Source organism: Arachis stenosperma, chromosome 10 (assembly GCF_014773155.1).
Source record: "Arachis stenosperma cultivar V10309 chromosome 10, arast.V10309.gnm1.PFL2, whole genome shotgun sequence".
Classification (NCBI taxonomy): Eukaryota; Viridiplantae; Streptophyta; class Magnoliopsida; order Fabales; family Fabaceae; genus Arachis; species Arachis stenosperma.
In genome coordinates, this window is record NC_080386.1 from 116,009,430 (window position 1) to 116,029,715 (window position 20,286).

Below are 20,286 nucleotides of genomic sequence, written 5' to 3' on the forward strand. Positions count from 1 at the left end.
GTGCCTCCAAATTCCTAATGGAGGACCTTGTTTCAGTCATGAAACTTTGAGTGGTTTTGATTAGATCAGAGACCATGGTTGCTAAGTCAGAGTGGTTCTGCTTAGAATTCTCTGTCTGTTGCTGAGAAGATGATGGAAAAGGCCTGCCATTGCTAAACCTGTTTCTTCCACCATTATTGTTGTTGAAACCTTGTTGAGGTCTCTGTTGATCCTTCCATGAGAAATTTGGATGATTTCTCCATGAAGAATTATAGGTGTTTCCATAGGGTTCTCCCATGTAATTCACCTCTTCCATTGAAGGGTTCTCAGGATCATAAGCTTCTTCTTCAGATGAAGCATCCTTAGTACTGCTTGGTGCATTTTGCATTTCAGACAGACTTTGAGAAATCAAATTGACTTGCTGAGTCAATATCTTGTTCTGAGCTAATATGGCATTCAGAGTATCAATCTCAAGAACTCCTTTCTTCTGATTTGTCCCATTGTTCACAGGATTCCTTTCAGAAGTGTACATGAATTGGTTATTTGCAACCATTTCAATTAGCTCTTGAGCTTCTGCAGGCGTCTTTTTCAAATGAAGAGATCCTTCAGCAGAGCTATCCAAAGACATCTTGGACAGTTCAGAGAGACCATCATAGAAAATACCTATGATGCTCCATTCAGAAAGCATGTCAGAGGGGCACTTTCTGATTAATTGTTTGTATCTTTCCCAAGCTTCATAGAGGGATTCACCTTCCTTCTGTCTGAAGGTTTGGACTTCCACTCTAAGCTTACTCAATTTTTGAGGTGGAAAGAACTTTGCCAAGAAGGCATTGACTAGCTTTTCCCAAGAGTTCAGGCTTTCTTTAGGTTGTGAGTCCAACCATGTCCTAGCTCTGTCTCTTACAGCAAAAGGGAATAGCATAAGTGTGTAGACCTCAGGGTCAACCCCATTAGTCTTGACAGTGTCACAGATTTGCAAGAATTCAGCTAAGAACTGATGAGGATCTTCCAATGGAAGTCCATGGAACTTGCAATTCTGTTGCATTAGAGAAAATAATTGAGGCTTAAGCTCAAAGTTGTTTGCTCCAATGGCAGGGATAGAGATGCTTCTTCCATAGAAGTCGGGAGTAGGTGCAGTAAAGTCACCCAGCACCTTCTTTGCATTGTTGGCATTGTTGTTGTTTTCGGCTGCCATGGGTTCTTCTTCTTTGAAGATTTCTGTTAGGTCCTCTACAGAGAGTTGTGCCTTAGCTTCTCTTAGCTTTCGCTTCAAGGTCCTTTCAGGTTCAGGATCAGCCTCAACAAGAATGCTTTTGTCTTTGCTCCTACTCATATGAAAGAGAAGAGAACAAGAAAATATGGAATCCTCTATGTCACAGTATAGAGATTCCTTGAGGTGTCAGAGGAAAAGAAAATTAGAAGGAAGAGGTAGAAGAATTCGAACTTAGTCAGATAGAGTTCGAATTGTGCATTGAAGAGGAGTGGTACTCCATAAATAAAAGGATGCGAGAAGAGGGGAAGAAATTTCGAAAATTAAATTAAAAAGATTTTAAAAACATTTTGAAAAACTTTAATTGATTTTCGAAAACCAAGAGTGGGAAAGAAATCAAGTAATTTTTGAAAAAGATTTTGAAATTAGAATTTAAAAAGATATGATTGAAAACTATTTTGAAAAAGATATGATTTGAAAAACAATTTTAAAAAGATTTGATTTTAAAAAAATAATGACTTGCCTCACAAGAAAAGATATGATTCAAATATTAAACCTCTCTCAGCAGAAAAGGCAACATACTTAAAATGTTCAATCAAATCATTAATTGTTAGCAAGTATCTTTGAAAAAGGAAAGAAATTGATTTTGAAAAAGATTTGATTGAAAAGATATGATTTGAAAAAGATTTGATTTTGAAAAACTTTGAAAACTTGAAAAAAATTTGCATTAAAAACAGAATCTTCCCTCTTGTGCCATCCTGGCGTTAAACGCCCAGAATGGTGCACATTCTGGCGTTTAACGCCCAATGCACTACCCTTTTGGGCGTTAAACGCCCAGCCAGGCACCCTGGCTGGCGTTTAAACGCCAGTCTGTCCTTCTTCACTGGGCGTTTTGAACGCCCAGCTTTTTCTGTGTAATTCCTCTGCTGCATGTTCTGAATCTTCAGTTCCCTGTACTATTGACTTGAAAATAGAACCAAGATCAAATAAACAATGCATGCAAGACACCAAACTTAAAATAAGACACTAGACTCAAACAAGAAACATAAAATATTTTTGGTTTTTATGATTTTGTAAAATTTTTTTGGTTTTTTCGAAAATTATATGAAAATAGAAAATAAAGGTTTCAGAATTCTTAATATGAATTCCAGGAATCATTGCAATGCTAGTCTAAGACTCCGGTCCAGGAATTAGACATGGCTTCACAGCCAGCCAAGCTTTCAAAGAAAGCTTCGGTCCAAAACACTAGACATGGCCAATGGCCAGCCAAGCCTTAGCAGATCATTGTTCCAATAGCAAGTTTGATAGAAATCAACAAGCTCTTGTGATGATAAGTTGAAACCTCGGTCCAATAAGATTAGACATGGCTTCTCGGCCAGCCAGATTTCAACAGATCATCATGAAACTCTAGAATTCATTTTTAAAGAAATTCTGAAAAAAAAAAATTACCTAATCTAAGCAACAAGATGAACCGTCAGTTGTCCATACACGAAACAATCCCTGGCAACGGCGCCAAAAACTTTGTGCACGAAATTGTGATCATCAATGGCGCCATTAACATGGTACGCTCATTGCAATCTCAACTCTTTATCACAACTCCGCACAACTAACCAACAAGTGCACTGGGTCGTCCAAGTAATAAACCTTACGCGAGTAAGGGTCGATCCCACGGAGATTGTTGGCATGAAGCAAGCTATGGTCACCTTGTAAATCTTAGTCAGGCAGACTCAGATGGTTATAGATGAAATATGAATAAAAGATAAAGATAGAGATACTTATGCAATTCATTGGTAAGAACTTCAGATAAGCGAATGGATATGCTTTGTCCCTTTCGTCTCTCTGCTTTCCTACTGTCTTCATCCAATCCTTCTTACTCCTTTCCATGGCAAGCTTATGCAAGGGTTTCACCGTTGTCAGTGGCTACCTCCCATCCTCTCAGTGGAAATGTTCAACGCACCCTGTCACGGCATGGCTATCCAGCTGTCGGTTCTCGATCATGTCGGAATAGAATCCAGTGATTCTTTTGCGTCTGTCACTAACGCCCCACAATCGCGAGTTTGAAGCACGTCACAGTCATTCAATCATTGAATCCTACTCAGAATACCACAGACAAGGTTAGACCTTCCGGATTCTCTTGAATGCTGCCATCAGTTCTGGCCTATACCACGAAGACTCTGATCTCACGGAATGGCTGGCTCGTTTGTCAGGTGAACGCTCGGTTGTCAGGCGATCAACCATGCATCGTGTATCAGGAATCCAAGAGATATTCACCCAATCTAAGGTAGAACGGAGGTGGTTGTCAGTCACACGTTCATAGGTGAGAATGATGATGAGTGTCACGGATCATCACATTCATCAAGTTGAAGAACAAGTGATATCTTGGAACAAGAACAAGCGGAATTGAATAGAAGAACAATAGTAATTGCATTAATACTCGAGGTACAGCAGAGCTCCACACCTTAATCTATGGTGTGTTGAAACTCCACCGTTGAAAATACATAAGAACAAGGTCTAGGCATGGCCGTGAGGCCAGCCCCAAATGATCTAAGAACTAGATGTCCAAAGATGAAAATACAATAGCAAAAGGTCCTATTTATAGAGAACTAGTAGCTTAAGAATTACAAAGGTGAGTAAATGACATAAAAAATCCACTTCCGGGCCCACTTGGTGTGTGCTTGGGCTGAGCATTGAAGCATTTTCGTGTAGAGACTTTTCTTGGAGTTAAACGCCAGCTTTTGTGCCAGTTTGGGCGTTTAACTCCCACTTTGGTGCCAGTTCCGGCGTTTAACGCTGGGAATTCTGAAGGTGACTTTGAACGCCGGTTTGGGCCATCAAATCTTGGGCAAAGTATGGACTATCATATATTGCTGAAAAGCCCAGGATGTCTACTTTCCAGCGCCATTGAGAGCGCGCCAATGGGGCTTCTGTAGCTCCAGAAAATCCACTTCGAGTGCAGGGAGGTCAGAATCCAACAGCATCTGCAGTCCTTTTCAGTCTCTGAATCAGATTTTTGCTCAGGTCCCTCAATTTCAGCCAGAAAATACCTGAAATCACAGAAAAATACACAAACTCATAGTAAAGTCCAGAAAAGTGAATTTTGACTAAAAACTAATAAAAATATACCAAAAACTAACTAAAATATACTAAAAACATACTAAAAACAATGCCAAAAAGCGTACAAATTATCCGCTCATCAAACAACAAGCTAGAGCTCTCCTTGCTGCTACTCTACCTTCAACTCCTCTAAAAGATCGAGCCTAGTACTTGGATATCAATTCTTCTCACCACCTCACGTTTAACAGCAACAATCTCATCACAAGCTCAGATTCTAAAGGCTTAAATCAAGTATTCGCAGGTAATGGACAAGGTATGAACATAAGAGGTATTGGTAAATCTATTTTATTTTCTAAGTCTCATCCCTTATCCTATGTCAAATGGTTAAACCTGCTCTTTGAACCTTTTAATAACCAAGAACCTTGTTAGTATAGCCAAGTTTGTCCGTGACAATCATGTATTTTTTTTTAATTCCATCCCTTTGACTGCTTTGTGAAATCTCAGGTGACCAGGAAAACATTGCTCCGAGGCTCTCTTAGGGGAAGAATCTACCATTTTGATAACATTGGTATCATTGCAAAGGTTGCATCAATAAACTGCACGCAAAAAACTAGTCTTGATAAAGCGCCTACTCAAAACTCACAAAGTTCAAGAGGTTTGAATTGCATTGTAAGCACTTCTAATGTTGCTGATTTAGAAAATAGTATAGTTGTAGAACACAGAGATTCTGATGTTGAGAACCAAGATACTAGTAGCTCAAGTGAAATAATTAATGTTGTAGAAGTTCTTGTTTTTAATGTTGAGCATCAAAATGATAGTAATTCTAGTGGCAATAATAGAGATATTGAAGTTAGTGCAGCTCATAGATGTAGTTCTGTAGATTTGTATGATGTATGGCATAGAAGGCTAGGGTATCCAACAGCCAAGGTTTTAAATATAGTGATGGAATTATGTAATGTTGATATTAGCAAAGTTAATGAATAGTTAAGTTTGGTGATTAAATCATAGTGTAATGCTCGTTGTCAAGGAAAGCACCATAACCTTTCATTTTCTGATTTTCAAGTATAGTTTATAGAACTCTTTTGAGCTTGTGTATTTGGATGTATGCGGATCAGCTCTTATCGTCTGTAACTCAGGCTTTAGATACTATATTTCATTCATTGATACAGCAACCAGCTTCACAAGTATTTACTTACTACGAAACAAGGCACAGGTTTATCAAATCTTTACTCAATACAAGCAAATGATGGAAAATCAAACTGGAAACAAGCTTAAAACCCTCCAAATCGATAATAATGTAAAAGAATTTCTCTCCCAAAAATTTATGCAGTTTCTTCTTCAAAATGGAATAGCTCAAAAACTAAGCTATCCTTACACACACTAGCAGAATGCAAACACAGACATGTTACAGAGACTGGGCTTGCACTTCTAGCTCAGGCAACCATGCCACTCAAATTTTGGGATGGGGCCTTCTTGACAACAACTCATTTCATCAACCAATTGCCTTTCCAAATCACCTCTCAAAAGTTCCTATTTGAGTTACTTCACCATAAAGAACCTAATTACAAGTTCCTTAGAACATTTGGGTGTGCTTACTTTCCCCAACTAAGATACTACCAACCTCACAAGTTCAGCTTCAAGTCTGAAAAGTGCCTTTTCCTTGGATATTCATCTCATCACAAGGGATATAAGTGCTTTGACAAAAGTAAAATGTTGTACATATCTAGGCATGTGGTGTTTGACGAAACTGAGTTCCCTTACCAATCCATGTTCATCAAAATCAGTGATCCAAAACCTCCACACAGCTTTGCCACTCATCTCCCAAACCTTACAACTATCACCATAACTCCAATCAAGATAACTCAACTTCCACTACCATACTATTCTAGAGCTCCAGCACCACTCACCTCACCTCTCCCAATCATAATAGTCTAAGACATAACACCTAGTCACCTATCACCCAAACATAAGCTTTTAATCCATTAACTGTTGAGTCATCCATACCTCTAGAGACCTTCCTGAATCAGTCACAAACCCAAGAAAATTTTGCATATCCTGCCAATATTAATTATGTTAATAATTGTTCATTACCTTCTAATATTGACTTGTTTTTCTCTACTTCTGTGTTTCCTTCATGTATTGCAGGGTTAGCTGAGAACTCTAAAGTTGCTATACAAGAGTGTTTGCCTCACTTTTGCAAGAACAAGTTCTTGATCTCACACAACAAGAGACCATGACAGTGGCTTAAGCACTCGCCTCACCACACCACACTGAAAGGCTGATATGGATGAGGAATTTGCAGTACTCCTCAAGAACAAAACATGAAATCTAGTCCCAGCTATAACGGAGCATGAGGCAATAAGTTGCAAATGGATCTTTTGGGTGAAGTGGCAACCTGATGGGAAGGTTCAAAAATACAAAGCGAGACTTGTTGCAAAGAAATTTCATCAAGGAGAAGGGCTAGACTATGATCAAGTCTTTAGTCCAGTTGCTAAGCCCGCCACTATTCGGACAGTGCTCTTTGTGGCTATGAACTTTGGCTAGAAAATGCACCAATTTGACTTCAACAACTCCTTTCTTAACGGCAATTTGTTTGAGACAGTGCATATGGTTCAACCTGATGGCTACACGCTTGGGACTGGGCTTGTTTGCAATCTGGAAAAGGCTCTGTACGGCCTCAAGCAGGCCCCTTGTGCTTGCTTTCTCAAGTATAGTGGAACTTTAAATAAGTTTGGCTTCTCTAGCACTATCTCTGCCATGTGCTTGTTTGTGCATCACTACTCCAGTTCTACAATTTATCTTCTAAGCTATGTTGATGATATACTGGTCTCCAACACTAATGCTGCTGAAATCCATGAGCTAATTCAACAACTTAATGCTGTGTTCACTTTGAATGATCTTAGAGAAATGAGTTTTTTTAGGAATTGAAGCTATAAAACATAAAGATCAGTCCTTGACACTAATGTAGACCAAGTATACCAAAGATCTTTTGAAGAGAGCAAAGTTTTCTAATGCCAAGCCAGCGCTGACCCCAATAATAAGTAGCTTAAAGCTCATAACAGCTGAGGACACTCTACTTGACAATCCTTTACTATACCAATCAATAGTTGACAGACTCCAATATGTCACAATGACGTAGCCAGACACAACCCTTATGCAGTGAATAAAGTTGCAATATATGCATTTACCCTATGTTCAGCATTGGAAGGCCTTCAAACGGATAATCCGCTATCTAGCTGGTACTTCAGAAATAGGTCTTCAGATACAAAAAAATTATAAATTCAAAATCATTGCCTTCAGTGATTTGGATTGGGCTACCGATTTGGATGATCGGAGGTCGACCACAGGATACTATGTCTTTCTTGGAACCAATCTAATATGTTGGTTGAGCCGCAAGCAAGAAGCAGTTTCTCGATCGAGTTCAAAGGCCGAGTTTTAGGCTTTAGTTGATGTTATGGATGACACCATCTGGTTGCAAAAGTTGTTAAATAAAATGCACCTCTCGTTAGGTCCTACTCCAACCACTACAAGAAAAACGCTGAATACCGGCGGATTTACCGTCGGACGTTATCGGCAGTTATGAGTGAAAATTCATACCTCAAAATAATTACTATTGGATTAGAAATTTTGTTACTAAATCCGACGATAAATAATGGCGAAAATTTTATTTTATTAGCATCAATTTTACTGTCGAATTTTATGGCAACATTGTCTGACGGTAACGGGTTTTAGTGAAACGCATCAATTTAGACAACGACAAATACCTTTCCCCTTACTTATGCGAACTCTCTCTTTCTCTCTCTCTTCTCTTCTCTCTACTGCTCCATTGAAGCCGCCGCAGTCGCCACCACTTGGAGTTGTCGCCGTCTTCGCTCCTTGATCCGTAAAATATCGGTTTATCACTCCTGTACGTCATCCTCACTGTTGCCACCACCGCCACCGTTGGTGTCCATTCTCGTTGGAGGTTCTTACCTTGTCGTCGTCACCACCGCCTCCTGTCACCACCATTATGCAGCCACCATAAGAGGTAATTTTTCTATAATTTTTTTTATTTTTCCATTTTTTTTGTGAGTTTAGGATTTTGTTAGGTATTTTATTAAATTATTAATTAAATTTATTTAATAAAATGTGTGATTAGGATTTGTTATATTAATTTAGTATAATTAGAAATTAAATAATGTTAAGGTAGGCTATGGTAAGGTGAAATTAAAAGTGCTTGATCTGTTAGAATATTTTATTTGAGTATTAAGAGTGCTTAAGCTGATGGAAGATTTTATTTGATTTTTGTGAATGAGTTTCTTTCAATTGCATTCAATTTATATAATTTATTTTTGTTATGCATGTTGTTAATTTGATGAAATTAGAATTAGATTTTAATTAATTACAATGTTGAGTTTTATTTATTCCTTGCAAATTAGTTTTTGATGCAGTTTCACCTTGTAAATTTAATAAGTTCTCCTTTTTATTAGGACAGTACTGTCTTCGTAGTCTGCGTAGTCATATTCTAGTTGGTGTTCTATCTTTAAATATACTAAATATTTAAGTTTTATGCCGGACTTACTTTTCCTAGGATAGCGTTTTAGGACGAAAGTGGGAGAAGTTTGCAGAGTTGCACCTTCTCAAAACCCTTGTTTGCTAAAGAATTTTAGAGTTATATGGGGTTACGCACTAGAATAGCTAGGATTTGATATTTAGCGTGTTTGTTCTAATTTATGTCTACAGCTGTTTTCTCTACCAAATTTTTGTTTACATTGTTTTAAAACATGTTTGGTTTGTGAGAAAATGATAATTGAATTTGGTGGGAGAATCCAATTATAGAAGAAACTCTGCCAAATTTTGTAATGATTTTAATAAGTTACGTTGTTAATTGAATTCTAGGGTTTTTATTGGAAAATGATTCCAAATCATCGTCTGTAGATGTATGATAGAGATAATGGTGGACGGGAGGTTTAAAACCTGATTTCTTTGAGGGGGTTGACGGGTTTGTTGTGTATGTCTTCAACATAGAATCATTTAGGTCTCAAAGAGTTTCTAGGTGTTCGTGCTATAACCGTTGGCTGACTAAGTGGCTAGGACATTCAGATATAACACTTCATCTCTACCGTAATAGTTCAAGGATGGGTATTGAATGTAGATGGAACACAGAGAAGTGGATGAGTAGGGAATTAACCAGTCTGCGTCGAATTTCAATAGGTCTAAGGATCAATCAACGAGAGTTCGACTGGTTAGAGAACTAAACATAGAAGAAATGAATTGGGAGAGTAACCAAGAGAGATACAACGAGATGGTGCTTGATGCAATTGGTGTTACCGATATGGAAGATGTTGAACAAGAGCCTAACCCAAGGCAAAGAGATTTTATGGTGTTAAAATATGCCGTGAAACCTCTGTTTGAGGGGTGCGTTCATTCAAAATTGTCTGCATATGTTAGAATGATGAGTATTAAGTCTGTGTCAAATCATACACAAGAGTCCTTTGATAAGTGGGCCACCGTTTTTAACGAATTAATACCTGGCGGGACTATTGGCATCCTTTAGAGCCCCTACAAAGTAAAGAAGTTAGTTTCGAAATTAGGTCTAAATTCAGTGAAAATCGATTGTTGTTTCAATGATTGTATGTTGTTTTACAAGGGGGATGTAGATCTAACTACTTGTAGATTTTGTGATGCATCAAGGTTTCAAGTCGAGAGAGAACTAATTGGTAAACGACGGGTAAAGAGAGTTCAAACAAAAGAATTCACTTCTTGTCCCCAATCCCTAGGCTAAAACGATTATATGCAACAATGAGTTCGACCCCTCACATGACCTGACATAGTAACAACAAGAGAGATGATGGTTTTATGACACACTCGTCACACGGGGATGCTTGAAAGCATTTTAATCGGGTTCGCCTTACATTTGCGATCGAGCCTAGAAATGTTAGATTAGCTTTATGCTCTTACGGGTTTGCACTGAACTCTAATTTTGATAACACGTACTCTTGTTGGCCTGTTGTGGTGACTCCGTATAACTATCTCCCAAAATGGACATGAAAGACCCATACACATTCCTAACTTGTATCATACCTGGTCCAATTAACCCGAAGTTTAAAATAGATGTCTTCTTATAACTCTTGGTGGATGAGTTGATGGAGTTATGGATTCATGGTTTAAAAACATATGATATTTCAACAAATACAAACTTTCAACTCTATACTGCGTTGATATGGATCATTAACAACTTTTCTACATATGAGATGTTATCAAGTTGGTCCATTCAGGGCAGAATATTGTGTCCCTTTTGTATGGAAGATAAGAAGAGCTGGTAAATGTAGACGAAGAAGACAAACAAGAAGAAGATGAATTCGATGATTGAAAAATTACCTCGGAAGAGGAGGATGATAAACTAGAGAAAAAAGATGATGAATCTAAATAAGGCTAACCTAAATATAGTTAGTTAGCTTGGTGTATGTTTAAACCTTATTTTAGTTAGATCATATAGTTACAATGCACACTAGTCTTAGTTCTATCATATGCATTTCTTTGTTCCTTTCATGTTTTTATTCTGTATATCTAATATTTCACATCATATATAAATAACTTTCTTTTTCAGATAAATTAGTAATTTATTATTTACTTATTGGAGTTATTCTTTACTTATTGGCAGTTGACTATTGATTATTAACTATCGGGGTCTATTATAGATTGAAGAAGAAAATAAAACAATTTGCTTTTCTGTCAGATTTACCATCAAAATTTTTTTGCGGTAACAATTTAAAAAAATAATAAAAAAGGCGCTTCTGTCATATTTATTGTCGGATTTTTCAAATTTTTTACCAAGAGTAACATAGCACAAAGTTTCACATTTGGCGCCACATTTACTGTCAGAAAAATTCCGAAGGTAATTGGCATCATATTGCCGCATCTTAAACATCGTATTCCGCCGTAAGTTACCATCGGATACGATCTAACTCAAAATCTGACATAATTAATTTATTAGCTGATTATTTTCGTTAATCTGCCGATAAATTCGACAATACTCAACATTTTTCTTGTAGTGAACCTTGTACTGCGATAATCAAAGCACAATATTGATGACAAAAAATCTTATCCTCCATCATAGGTCCAAACACTTCAAAATTGACCTTCATTTTGTGAGGCATAGAGTGGTACAATAACTAGCTCATGTTGTGCACATTCATTTCTAGTATCAAATTACGGATGTTCTAACCAAACTAGTTTCGCAAAATTGACCTTCATTTTGTGAGGCATAGAGTGGTACAATAACTAGCTCATGTTGTGCACATTCATTTCTAGTATCAAATTACGGATGTTCTAACCAAACTAGTTTCGCAAGCTCAATTCCTCAGCTTCAGACCCAAACTTCGTATGGTAAAATCACCCTTCAGTTTGAGGGAGAGTGTTAGACATAATGCAACAGAGGACATAAGGCAATTAGATACTGTTAGCAATTAGTAAGTTGGCACAAGTTAGTTAATCTATTAGCTAAGCTGTTATACTCGTTAAAGTCACATACTAATTACTCATAAACCTCATTCGCATGTGTATAAACTATAAATAATTCATCTCAGTATAATAAATAAAACACACCTTATTTTTCCTAATCTTCTATGACTCGAATCTCTCTTCTCTGATTGTTTTTCCCTCTCTCTCTTAACCGCACTTCACAAAGTCTCTCGTACCTTTTAACTCTCCATCACGCTTCTTCTTCTTCTTTTTCTTCTTCTTCTCTTCTTCTTCTTCTTCTTCTTCTTCTTCTTCTTCTCATGCTCGTTTACGCACGAAGTATCTTCTTCTTTGCCTTCTTCTTCGCGTTTCTCCTTCTCCTCCTTTTCCTCCTTTTTGCATTCCTTCTCCATCACGCTTTCTTCTTCTTTTTCTTCTCTTCTTCTTCTTCTTCTTTTTCTTCTTCTTCTTCTTCTCATGCTCGTTTACGCACGAAGTATCTTCTTCTTTGCCTTCTTCTTCGCGTTTCTCCTTCTCCTCCTTTTCCTCCTTTTTTGCATTCCTTCTTATTCACGTATTTTCTCCTTATCGTCATTCTTTTGTTGTTGTTGCTGTTGTATTTTTTTGTCTTTTCTTCCTTCTCTCTCTGGTGAAGAAGCAGTAGAAGGTGAGGAAGAAGAGTTTTGAATAGTGCAGAATGAACCGAACACAGTACTCATGGTGAACCGAACACAGTACTCATGGTGAACCGAACACAATACAATTGTATAGTACTGAGTGAACAAAGTATAATCCATTATATAAAATCAAATTTAAACAGCTTTCTGTTGAATGAATCGAACACAGTACTCGTGGTGAACCAAACACAGTACTCATGGTGAACCGAACACAATACAATTGTATAGTACTGAGTGAACGAAACATAATTCATTATATAAAATCAAGATGGTGAACCAAACAATGCTTCTTTCAAATATAATTGTATAGTACTCATGGTGAACCAAACAATGCTTCTTTCAAATGTATATATGTCAATGTTAATGTATATATCTATTCTTAATATCAACGTATGTATAAATTGTTAATATTTATATTTGATTCAAGATGGATTACTCACCTAAGATATTAATTTATATATATGTTGGAATTGCTTGGCTGTTGTTTTATTCCAGGTTCTCAGTACTGTATTTACCAATACATTCGAACTCCAAAAGAACATAGTAAACCGAAATTAATACACTAGGCGAACCAAAAGGTAGAAACACACTGAACCCCTAAACCCTAAATCTTAAACACTAAAACCAGAACCCTGAACATTGAACCATGAACCCATAAAATCTAAATCCCTAAATTCCTAAAACCTAAACCCTAAACCCTACACCCTAAAACCTAAACCCTAAACCATGAACCCGAACCCTAAACTCTGAACTCTGAATTCTGAACGCTAAACCCTAAACCATAAACCCTAAACCCGAACCCTAAACACTGAACTCTGAACCCTGAATGCTAAACCCTCATGGTGAACCGAACATAGTACTCATGGTGAACCAAAATCTTAATTATGGTGAACCGAATAGACATAATACTATTTATTCTAAGATGAAATTTACATGCTTATTACTTGCTATTTAAATTTAATCTAATTTATTTTTTATAATAAATTTTAAATATTTAAAAATTATTTATTTTATATTTTTTAAATTAAATATTAATTTTTAATTTGTTTTAATAAATTAATCGTTATCTTATAAATACCATAATAATCACTTTATTCTTATATACCAAAAAAAATATTTATTTTTGATAAACATTAAAAAAAGTGTCTCTAATAATTTATATATAGCGTTAGTGTGTGACTGGACCTGATAAGATATGGTGTAGGTGAAACAACATATAAAATATATTTTTTTATTTGAAATAAGTTTCTCAATTTAATATTTGACACATAAATTATCCACTAACCTGTATATTAATAATATTTATACACAACACCACTCAAGTCAAAGCTACTCACCATCCATCGTCTCTAACCGCTTTCATTCTCTACTGAATCGATCACAGTTTGTGCGTGGTAGTTGATATTGGAATGTGATTTCTCATTGGTAGTTATTGTTTTTGGTTCACCAAACCTTATAAGTTCGGTTTGGTATGCAGAGTTGTACGAGGATGGGCATATTTTTAAGAGAATTTTATGGTGAACCAAAATCTTAATTATGGTGAACCGAAATCTTAATTACGGTGAAATAATTATATAGTGCTTAGCGAAGAAAATAGAACATATTGGTCTAATTTTTGTTAGACTCCTTTCTGCGAACCGAACCGAAAATATGAACGTGATGAACTACCTCTTTAGTACTTACCGAACCGAAAAGTTACTCACATATATTGAGAGTTACTCACAGTTACTGACACTCACAGTTACTCAGAGTTACATATTATCAATTTAATTCAATTCAATTCAGATGTAGATCACCTCAATCCATTCAATTCACTTCAAATAAAATTTGCAATTTTATTCCATTAAATTCGATTCAGAATTCAATAATCCAAACCTCATCAAATTGATGTGTTTCAGAAGAATCATCAAAATCACACTCATTCAACTGATTTGAAGTTGATTCATTTATTGTTTCAATTTAAAAGTACAAATCGAAGAAGAAAATAAAGAAGAAGATGAACGACGAAGCTAATTGCGTTGAATCAATCCAGATCCATAATGCAAAGAAGAAAAATGCAAAAGAAGAGAACAACGAATTTAATTAGGTTGAAGAAGAAGAAGAAGAAGAAGAAGAAGAAGAAGAAGAAGAAGAAGAAGAAGAAGAAGAAGAAAAACGCAAAAGAGGTTTACGTTGTGTGAAAAGGTTTATGTTGAGAAACATTGATAACACAAAATAAGGATTCGTTATATAGGCTATAAGAGGCGCGTGTAAAACAAATAGGGGAGTGGGGCGTGGAGTGAAAAAGTTGCTTAGATACCATCCATGTAATTTTTACATGGATGTAGAGTTTTTCTGTTAATTTTTTTATATAAAATATTTAAATTTTTAGAGTAAAATCAGATTCTTATTATCTCAATATATATATAGCTCGTAAAAAATATGAACCGATTTAATTAATACAAAAATTATTATTTTTTATTTAGTAATAATAAATAAAGAGTTCCATTTCTAATTATTTGTATTTTATATGTGTAAATATAAAAGTTGGGTTTAACATACAAAAGACTTTGGTAAGAATTAGCATTTTATTGGACAAGTGGTAACTGTCCATTTTTTTTATTAATTTTAGACAAAACAATCAATACATATTTTAAAACTATTTAAGAATACACCTTTCATGAACCCTTGAAAAGGGAATATCATCTTCTTAACCCAAACATAGTCTTGTAAATCAACATTCTTTCATTTTAGAGTAAAGTATCATTTATGTCTCCAACGTTTGGGGTAAGTCTCAAACATGTTCCTAACATTTTAAACTTATGAGTAACATATCGTTAACGGCGTTGCATACGTGGACGTTATTATACATGGTGGTAGGGCATTTGTTGTTACCGTTATTGAATTTAAAAAAATAGATAAATGTGAAGAGAGCCCTCTTCAAAACCCTAATCCCAAAATCTTGGCTTCTCATTGCTGTTTCACCGTCTCTGAAGGTCGATTTCCTCTGCGTGGAAAAAGATGGAGTATGAAGCATGCCAATCTGAAGCGACGCAAGGCAGTAAGCAAGCCACACGAAATAGAAACCAAGCACGTCAAAGGAGGATAACTTGCTACTGTGGGGAACGACCTGTGCTCGCCACATCGTCGACGGTAGAAAATCCTGGGCGGAGGTTCTGGGGTTGCGTTAACTTTGGGGTCAGGTTTAGCCATGTGTTTATTTGTTGTTAAGTTATATGTTTTAACCATCTGTGGGTGTAACTCGACTGTCTCATGTTTCGTCTAGGTTGGAGAAGAATGCGGCTATTTCGTATGGGCAGAACCAGAGGAAGATCCCTCACAAGTTTCAAGGTTAAGAATGAAGGTTAGAAATTTGAAGGGCAAATTGGATAAGGTTGAGTTCAGATTCATGGTTGCAGTGGGAGTTATTTTAGTTGGATGGACAGTTGCACTGATATTGGTTTTTGAAAAAACAACCACAACCAAATTTGGGAGACTTTTACTACAATGATATTGTTGGAGATGATGAGGCTTAGGAGAAAATTTTTAGATACCTAAATTGTGCTCTGTATGTTGGCTTAGAAAAAGCAGTGATGTTGAACTACTTGCTGCTTTGTTGAACTCAATGAAATTGTAATACAATGATGTTTTGTTGAGTTAAGTTTGATGAAAGGCTGGATTGTGCATGTGTAATTAACTGCAATGATAGATTGTGTAGTTGCAATGTTGTTTTAGCAAACTCATCCAAATTGTGAAAATGAGTTGAATGAATTGAAGTGTTATGGTTTGCATCCTATTTAAATCAAGCAAATCATTAGCATAACAACAATCAGTTCTGTAACATATTACTTAATCATTAACCATAACATTGTCATTGGCTACAACCACAACAGATTCACAGCAAAATAACAAAACAAGAGCAACACATTTTGCTCCACAATAACGGTCTGAGATAACAAACTATAGTCTTTAAACTAGTTGCCACACATTATAATGATACTAAAGAGAAATCCTTTACTCAAAAATAAAGTTTCCAGAAAACATAAAACTGCACACATCATAATCGTCACATCTTTTTCCATGCTTTGGGAGGTGTCCTAGCCATGAACTTGAGTTGGGATTTGCTGATGTTCTTCGATGGGCTTGGCAGCACCCTGAGATTATTGTTAGACGGGGTCAACTTAACCATTTTTGAAGTAGCCTGAGAATGTTGGGAACTCACATCATTGGCAGATGATTTTCTCTTTGGCCTTGACATTATGGTCTTCTTTGAAGCGGGTTGGGATTTCTTAGAAGCCTGGCTGGAGATAGTACTAGAAATAGTGCTAGAGATAGTGCTAGAGATGATTCTTGAAGCTCTTGTGGATCCAGCAACTTTGTTTGCCAAGTAAACAGCCACAATACCACAATCCCACATCATAATCTTTAAATGCAATCAATAGAAATAAAGCACGAACCAGCACAAAACCAAGCAGAGTACTTACCGACGCAATTGCAGCTACTTTGCGCTTCTTTGGACAGGTCCGTTTGTTGTGACCTCTAGCAAAACAATAGAAGCACTTCTGATTCTGCCCTTCGCGAGACACTCCTCCCCTAGTTGGGTTCTCCTCTGCAGCTTTATTCCATTTCAATTTGGGCCTTTCAATGGGTTTTCTATAGATTGGTGGCAAAACATCATCAAACTGTGTTTTCTCTCACATGTTGGGGCCATTCACGGGATATACCACATGTTGGTAGCACTTAGAGTAAGTTGCTTTCGTGTAACAGTTTGCAACAAAGTTGTCTACATTGAAGCACATCTTCGTAATGCAGGTCATTGCATGAGCACAAGGGATTCCGAACAATTGAAACTTCCTACACGAACACTCGTGAGTTTTCAAATCAACAACGAACTTCTCTTTGCCTCCATAGATACTAGTTACCTCGTATTTGTCATGACCAGCATACGTGCTCACCCACTTACCACTTGCATCAGCTTGTTTTTCAACATTAATCCTGATATGGGGCAACACCTCTCTTAGATATTCAATTATCTGATCCCTATTATCAGCCCAACGCCTCATTATGTATACTCTGATGTCTTCAAGCATGCTGACTATTGGTTTCTCTCTAGCGTCCACAATCACAGAGTTAAATACTTCACATATATTGTTTACCAAGGTATCACATTTAGACCAAGTCCCAAACTTATGCCGGCACCAATACCTGGTTGGTATCTCCATAAGATGGTTGTAGGCTCCATTATCAACCTTTTGAATATCAGCCATCCTCCTCTCCCACTCTTGTAAATAAGTAGCCTTTGCAGCATTTCACATCATCAGTTTTAGTTACAGCCCTATGAATCTCTTCCTGAAATTGCTGTAATGATGTCTAACATAGAATCTATAATCCATTCCGGGAATGAGCTCATCGAAGGTTGGAACTAAACCCTAAACCCACCATACACAGTTAATGTAGTAATTAAATCAGTATGATATTTGATCAGCACAATTAAATCAGTAACTGACTGAATATAATTCAAACAATAACTTATACAATTCAAACACTAACTCATACACTACAAACACTAACTCATACAATTCAAACACTAGGATCACCAGGGCAATAAGACTAACACTAACACTAGGCTCAATAAAGTAACTTTCAGTTGAGGCTAGTTTAGAAATAAGTGCCTTCTATTGGTCAGACATGAAGGTGCATCCCCTTATCTTGTCACAGCCAAAGTCATCACACAGATTGGTAAGAAACCAAGTCCATGTGTCCTTAGTCTCTGCTTCAACTACTGCATAGGCTATTGGCAATATCTGGTCGTTCGGGTCCCAGCCAATAGCCGTGAGAAGTTGACCTCCATATGGTGTCTTGATGAAGCACCCGTCAAGGCAAATTATTGGTCTACAAACCATAAAACTCTTCTTGCACGCATCAAGGCACACATAGAGTCTTTGAAACTTTGGCCTTAAATCCACACCAGGTTTTGGTCTCTCAGAAGCAAACTCAGGTGGTCTCTCCACTTGCAACTTCACTGTAAAACCCGGGTTAGACCTCAGCAATTCATGACAGTAGTCATAGAGTCTCCGATACTGCTCTATATACGTTCCTTGTAACTCATCAAGTGCAAACTGTTTAACCCGGGCAGCTCTAGACTTAGTCAGCTCTACATTCCACTTGCTGTATGCTTTCTCCATTAGTGTGGAGAGCTTTATCTTTGGATTCTCAGAAATATTTTTTAGAAACACCTTACTCAACCATTTTGCATGCATAATCCCAATTTTCAACTCTCTAGAACAACTATGCTTGTTGTGGCAGGTGGTTAATTGCCATGTTTGCTCATTCTTCATCTTGCCACAGTATGCAAACCAGTTGCAATCCTCCACGCAAGTAACCTTCACTCTCTGAAGGTCAACCTTATCAAACCTCAAACCCCTGCCAGTGTGTACAGCATAAGCAGTAGCACAATCGTTAAACTCCTCACTTGATACATAAAGAGTTCCAACTTCCCACTTGTACTCACTCATGTCCTTCAGCTGTTTGTGCAACGGATACTTCTGGGCAACACTATTATCGTCCTCATCATCATCAATAATAGGCATATCTAGAAAATCTTCAGATTCAAATCCTTCTTCCTCATCACCTAAACCTGCAACAATCTTCTCCTAACCTTTGTCATTGTCACTCCTACTTTCTTTTGATGCATCTGTTTGGGTTTCAGTTGATGCAGCCTCGAATCTATCCCCTACCCTGATGTTGACATCTACTAACCCCTCAGGCCCTTCTTTGTCATCATCACTGTCACCAAACACAACTTCAGTAGCACTATCTTCTGAGCAATAACCATTTCTAAAATCAAAACTCCATGAATCACTACCATCATCTTCACCACCCTTGGGAGTATAGTCCTCGTCCTCACTGCCATCACTACCCTCTTCTTCCTCTTCTGATTCATCTTTTCCATCTTTCTCAGCCACAATTTCTTCCTCTACATTTGGGCCAGAATTTATCTCCACCTGTCCAACTGCATGGGCCTCAAATGTTACCATTAGGCCTGGCCCATCAGATCCACCAGCCTTCTCTTGTGTGGTAGTTTCAATACTCCCTAACATGTGTACATCCTCAACCTCTTCATGGATATCACTAGTTTTGTGAACTACATACAGTTCCACCATATCCTCCCTAACCCCAATGTTATAGCCATATCCATTGCATTTTTGTCAGTTCGCAGCATTCTTAAGCCTTCTTCTGTACTCTGATCCTGTGATTTGTACCACATTGCTGTAATATCTTTTTTCAAATACCCTTGTCTGCTCACTATGTCATAAACCTCAATTAGGCTCCACTCATCTTTATTGCAGTAGTCTATCACAGTTGTCTCCCCACCCAAATACTTCAAAGGCCCTCCTTGACGTCCAAAGCTACCTTGGTGGTAAGCTTTCAGACTAAAATAACTCATCCTAAACTACAGACCATGTTACATCAGGTAAACATAGTGAAACAACATCAACCATAAGCACAGATTGAGTCACCAAAAACAAGTAAATTCATCCACTAACTAACATTCGCAACGAACATTTTTATGGGAATACAAAAAATCAAATAAACCCTAAAATGAAAACAATCTCCTATATAACCATCGTTCTTCGTGATACTACTCAATAAAATCCCAAAAAACAAAAATTTTTTCCTCATGCATACCTTGTCGAATGAAACCATTCTGTCACCAGAACAAAGGTGTGAGCTTTCATGCAACACAACCAACAATAACCCGCCAACTACCTTGCAGCCACTACAAGAAAATGAAACATTTGTAACAAAAACTTTGTAACAAATTTAAAATTGTTACAAAAAATTATTTTTTTTAACAAAAATTAGTAATTGTTACATAATAATAATGTTTCGTAATAACAACACAATTTGTTACAAAACATTTTGATATTTTGTAACAACTTG

The 20,286-nt window shown here is 36.9% G+C and overlaps 2 protein-coding genes and 1 non-coding gene across 3 annotated transcripts; 2 read left to right on the top strand and 1 right to left on the bottom strand.

The window, feature by feature from the left end:
* Window positions 1-661: 661 nt before the first annotated feature.
* Window positions 662-769, top strand: LOC130958861 (small nucleolar RNA R71). The gene has a single exon (XR_009077963.1). It is a non-coding gene; the product is annotated as a small nucleolar RNA R71 (small nucleolar RNA).
* Window positions 770-15,363: 14,594 nt separating this feature from the next.
* LOC130957527 (uncharacterized) lies at window positions 15,364-15,853 on the top strand. Its single transcript, XM_057884379.1, has 2 exons — window positions 15,364-15,540; window positions 15,629-15,853. Exons 1-2 carry the CDS (start codon window positions 15,364-15,366, stop codon window positions 15,851-15,853), a joined length of 402 nt encoding a protein of 133 aa, XP_057740362.1.
* Window positions 15,854-18,017: 2,164 nt separating this feature from the next.
* Window positions 18,018-18,932, bottom strand: LOC130957528 (uncharacterized). Its single transcript, XM_057884380.1, has one exon. It carries the CDS (start codon window positions 18,930-18,932, stop codon window positions 18,018-18,020), a length of 915 nt encoding a protein of 304 aa, XP_057740363.1.
* Window positions 18,933-20,286: the final 1,354 nt, after the last annotated feature.